Source organism: Aulonocara sp. 'chitande type north' Nkhata Bay, linkage group LG3 (genome assembly GCF_057382095.1).
Source record: "Aulonocara sp. 'chitande type north' Nkhata Bay isolate Kocher_YH1m ecotype deep benthic linkage group LG3, A_spYH_male_GT1.1, whole genome shotgun sequence".
Classification (NCBI taxonomy): domain Eukaryota; kingdom Metazoa; phylum Chordata; class Actinopteri; order Cichliformes; family Cichlidae; genus Aulonocara; species Aulonocara sp. 'chitande type north' Nkhata Bay.
In genome coordinates, this window is record NC_141346.1 from 28613293 (window position 1) to 28618625 (window position 5333).

Genomic DNA, 5333 nt, shown 5'->3' on the forward strand with positions numbered 1-5333 from the left:
AATATATTTGTTGGAGGAAATCCTCTGGCCTTCTTATAGAGTGTTATTTTCTAGGGTGACACTGTTTTACCTGTCAGTATTACATCTTTCAGTTAACACTTCTGCTGTACCTGCAGTCTTTTGGTTGACTCTTCTGAAAGGACAGATATAATTGTCATGGTCCTGGGTCCTGACAATAATTCATTGTAATTTCCACATTTAGTTAATCCACCCTCTCTTATTCTTTTCCAGATATGTCAAGAAACTTGTCTTCCTAAGGCTTCCCCCTTCATCCAAATCTTTCTTCTATTGGATTCCACCTTCCTTTAGGCATGGATTGTCTCCTCTTCAGTCCAAGCTCTGTAATCTTCTTCACATACAACCTCATCACTATTTTTTTCCTCCTTCCAATCTGCATCTTCATCCTCTACCGTGGTCTCCAAGAATGGTGGGAAAAGCACTCCATCTCCTCAACAGCACCAATGAGGCACTCTGACTGCTTCACTTACCACACTGTCATTGTAGATCTGATTGGAACCTTTGGGTGTATCATCTGCTCTTGTGGTCTCTACATAGATAATTTAATAGTAATTTTAGTTGGGGGGACTTTTTATTCTTTCATCTGGTCTGGAGAGACTGTCTTCCATGTTCTGACATGTGTGGAGCGCTACCTGGCAGTTGTTCATCCTACCACCTACCTCAGCCTAAGAAAAGAACGAGGAATAAGAATCAGAAATTTCAGCATTGGATGTGTCTGGCTCTTTTGCTTTTGCAGGGTTGCCTGCAGTGATGGATGACATCGTCTTTAAAAGTGTCAATTTTTTCCTCTTGATATTATCTATAATAATCTCCTCTTTCTGCAGCCTTTCTGTTATCTTTGTTTTGATTCGTCCAGGCCCAGGAAAACATGGTGGGAACAGGGAAAGGGTTGTCCAATCAAAGAAAAAGGCATATACCATTGTGGCCATATTGGGTGTTCTGGTGTTGAGGTTTGCTAGTGGCCTGGTGAGAGGTATATCTGTATATTTTAAAAAGTACGGATTGTGAGCTAATAACAAGTGTTGTCTGGATTAATTTATCCTGCAGTCTGGTGTTACCGATGCTATTTCTACACAGAACGGGAATTTATGTGCTGTCAGAAAAGAAAATGTATTGAAGTTAAGTCTAGATTGGCTTAGATCAGGGTTTTTAAACTCATCTTACATTACGGCCCAATTAGAGCCAACTTTAATCTTATGTGGGCCAGACAGGTTTCCCGAAATCTTATAAACAGTATATTTGCATAATGACTGATACCAGCCCACTGAAGGAACAATGGGCTGGGAGGTCAGTTCCTTAAGTTCCTTAAGAGAAAGAATCATAACTTCAACAGCATAAATTCAATTATAGTAGTAAAGGTGATTCGTAAAATAACTCAAATGTATAATTTGATTAATTTGGTTTATAGTTAATGATCAATGGGGAGGTCTTTATCAGTAGAAAAAGCTGTAAAACTTGTAAAAATACAGTTAAAAATCCAAAATTTAGGTCCACCTTCACATATTCCAAAGTCATCCAGTGGACCGGATTAGTCTTCACCACGCCGATTCTGTGTCCCTGGCCTTATGTTTGACATCCCTGGTTTTATTTCAAATTACTCTAGGTGCACTTAGATAGACCAGTAGGTCTACTGGTCTATCTAAGTGCACCTAGAGTAATTTGAAATAAAACCAGGGACCACCAAATGAGCTGCATAATTTGACTTTGTCCATGATTTAGACTCTCCTGTGTCCCGTTTTCCCCAAAAAAATATAGCATGCTGGCCACCTAGAGCCATTGCAGTTTTCCACATTATTCAGTTGCTTGGAATAATACTTTTGTCCATAAACTGTAATATACTCTAGGTCCACTTTCTTGGACTGCTGTTGTCTGAAATGGGCTGTGAGCTAAATATTCTATCTGAGTATCTATGAAGAGGTTTATGTTGCTGCACTGAAAAACCCCTTGTGTGTGAATGTGTGTGTGAATGTGTGTGTGAATGGGTGGATGATTGAATTTAGTGTAAAGCGCTTTGGGCTCCTTAGGGACTGCGTAAAGCGCTGTACAAATACAGGCCATTTACCATTTGTGATTGATTTAGTTTTTAGCAGATTGTCACAACTGAAAATAGTTTACATAGAAGATACTGAAGATACCAGATTTTCAGTATCTAACTAATGTTTTGAAGTTGTAAGGCTCAACTTTGAAGCCTACATTCTCCATTCCCAGATTGTGTTGCACTTCGTCAAGTCTCTCTACCACTCACTAAGTATTTGGCATTGTTTACAGACAAGTCAGCATCATATATACATGTTACAGGCAGTCAAGCATCTGCTTAGTGACCACTGCAATCACAAGGGAACTTTTGGTGCAGGTTTTTGGTTCTTTACGACTGATTTTAACTAGCAACTGCCAAAAACCTCCTGCAACCAGTTTGTCGAGGAATGCAGATTTGCCCTTACCAACCTTCTTTCCAAGCTCCTTAGACCTTACCAACCAGTTACTAAATTCTAACCAAAATGTGCAGTATGTAGAGAACCACTTCATGTGTTTTTACACCAAGCTCACTAAATATGCAAAGCAGATCCAGGGCTACTGTCACTGACTGCATGTTTGTAGAGTTGGAGATCATTCACAAGAAGTTACAAATGGAATTATTACATAATTCATCAAAGGGATGCTTTTGTGGCACACAGACAAGCATGTAAATATGGTAATTTTTTTTCCCAAACCCAGTCTGAACTTTAGCCACAAAGCGAAACACATTCTGATGTACACACTGGCAGACTTATTCAAAGTAGACAGTTAAAATTAAAAAAAACGGACTCTGTAAGATTCTTGAAAACAAAATGCATTAAAAAATTCTAATTGGGGTGTGGTTGATTTTTTTTTAAATAACCAAGTGGTATAACTCTATTTATTTACACTGTGTGATTTTTATTAATATGTTTATCTTTACTTCATTATGTTTTATGCATAATCATCTGTTTTGATTTCATATTTGTGAATGCTGGGGGACATTTGAATATAGAAATTCTCTTGCTGAGGAGACAGGCTGACACTTGCATTATCTGTCGCCCCTAATTTGTTGATGATTTGTTTTGCAAATATTGGGTCAAAGATTAAAGTTATTGAAGATTAAAGTTTGATCTGCTTACACCACAAGATAATTTTTTTTTACTAGTTCATCAAATTTATTAATTTACGATAAGGTTGATGTAAATGTCCGAACCACATTCATTGTAATCTATCAAAAACCAAGAGAAAGAGTGACAGTGTCAATAATATCTAAAATCTGACTTATTTGTAGACAACCAAATTTACCAAATCTGTACGTATAAGATAGTTATGACTTATTTTTGTAATCTAACTGCTTCACTGAATTGGAATTAGACAACTATAAAATATGCTAATGTTTTATATTATTCAAATATTTTATATTTGTATGCAATTTGTGCATTTTGTTATATATTTGGCATTTCAGTCTGACACAATTTTCAAAGTGAAGTTCTGCTTATCAGATCATTAGCATTATTGACATAAACATTATTTGACTTCTATGGTCTCGTCCTCAGTTTGGACACTGAGTTACAGAAATTGACCGTGAACAATGATTTGTTTTGCATCATGCAAAATCCCCACAGCCCTCCTTCCACCTCTTACACAAATACAATATTTTCCTCATGATCTAGATTTAGATCATTCTCAACAGTCTCTGATTCTTAGCACAACAGACAGAAGATCTAATATAAACACCATTGACAAGGTGGGTTTCATTTAAAGCTTTCAGGTGTTTTAAATATTTTATTGTTTGATGATCTAAAATAACTTTCTTATTGATGTTTTTATTGATTAATTAGTATTAGTGCAAATGTTTTCATATGATATAATACCAATGTCAACATTTCAAAAGAGGATGTTTCCAAATGTCCTGCCAAATATCAACTAATCAATCAAATATTCAATCAATCAATTTTTAAGAAGACACAAAATTTCCTGTATTTTTTCATCGCTGTTTTTCAAAATGTCATGTTCCTCTTTCAGATATGACCATTCACACATCTTCTGACTCTCTTCTTCATCCCAATGCTTCCTTGGTCATCTCACAATTTCCTTTAGACTTGTACTGCCTCATGTCCAGACCGAGCTCCTTCATCTTCACCACATTCTACATCGTAAACATCTTCCTCCTCATCCCTCTCTCCAGCAAAATCCTCTACCATGGTTTCCAAGAACGCCAAAAAAATCATTCCACTTCCTCCGGAGCAATGATGAGTCACACAGACAGCATTACCTACCACATGGTCATCATGGAGCTGAGTTGTCTCTCTGGGGGTATCTTCTGTTGCTGGGGTATATTCAGGCACAACTTAACAATATTGTTTGTTGGAAGGCTTCATTATTCTTTCACTGCGTATGGCGAAATCTTATTTCACAACCTGACCTGTATGGAGCGCTATCTGGCTGTCATTCATCCCATTACCTACCGGAAACTGAGAAGTGAGAGAGGGACCAGGATCAGGAATGTCAGCATTGGCTGTGTCTGGTTGTTGTCCTTTTTCGGAATGGGTTTGGGGATGATGAAAGATGTAATGCTAGCAGTGGATTTTTGCCTCTTGGTATCATCTTTGACAGCTGTCTCTTTCTTTAGCCTTTCTGTTCTTTTTGTTTTAATCCATCCAGGCCCGGGGGAACAGGGTGTGGGCAGGAAGAGGGTTGACCAGTCAAAGCACAAGGCAATTTACACTATTGTGGCCATACTGGGAGCATTGGTGTTGAGGTTAGCAAGTGGTCTGGTCTGGGCTGTTCTCCTTGAGGCAAATGAAAGTAATCATTGTGTAATAAAGGGATGTGTTTTCTGGTTTAATCTGCCCTGCAGTCTGGTGTTACCTCTGCTCTTTCTACATAAGGCAGGAAAATTAGTTGTAGTTTGTAATAAAAAAATATCCAGTGAGGTTGAAAGATAAATAAAGTAACTACAGATATAAGAAGATAATGATCAAAACAAAGCGTGTAATTGACACACAAGGTCACCATGTCCATTTTACGCTTCGCCAAAACGTGAAATAAACACACATACAGACATTGCAGTAAGCTGCAGTAACAGCAGATGAGGTATGGCCATATCACAGTAGACTGTCGTGTCTATAACACATTTCTGATGTGATACTGGATTGAACACTGAATGCTGGTAAATCACTGTGCTGATCGTAAGTGCATATTTATTTAAATTTTATTTGATTTTTTATGAGTTAAAGAAGCCCACTTTAGGTCAAAGTTTCTTCTGTTTTGATCTTACTTATTGTTTATAGACATGTCTGTCTCTTTAAATGCTG

General features: G+C 37.4%; 1 protein-coding gene and 1 pseudogene across 1 annotated transcript; both read left to right on the forward strand.

The window, feature by feature from the left end:
- The first annotated feature begins 311 nt into the window (after window positions 1-311).
- LOC147335038 (uncharacterized) lies at window positions 312-1026 on the forward strand (annotated as a pseudogene).
- Window positions 1027-4043: 3017 nt separating this feature from the next.
- Window positions 4044-4964, forward strand: LOC147335039 (uncharacterized). Its single transcript, XM_086287436.1, has one exon. It carries the CDS (start codon window positions 4044-4046, stop codon window positions 4962-4964), a length of 921 nt encoding a protein of 306 aa, XP_086143562.1.
- Window positions 4965-5333: the final 369 nt, after the last annotated feature.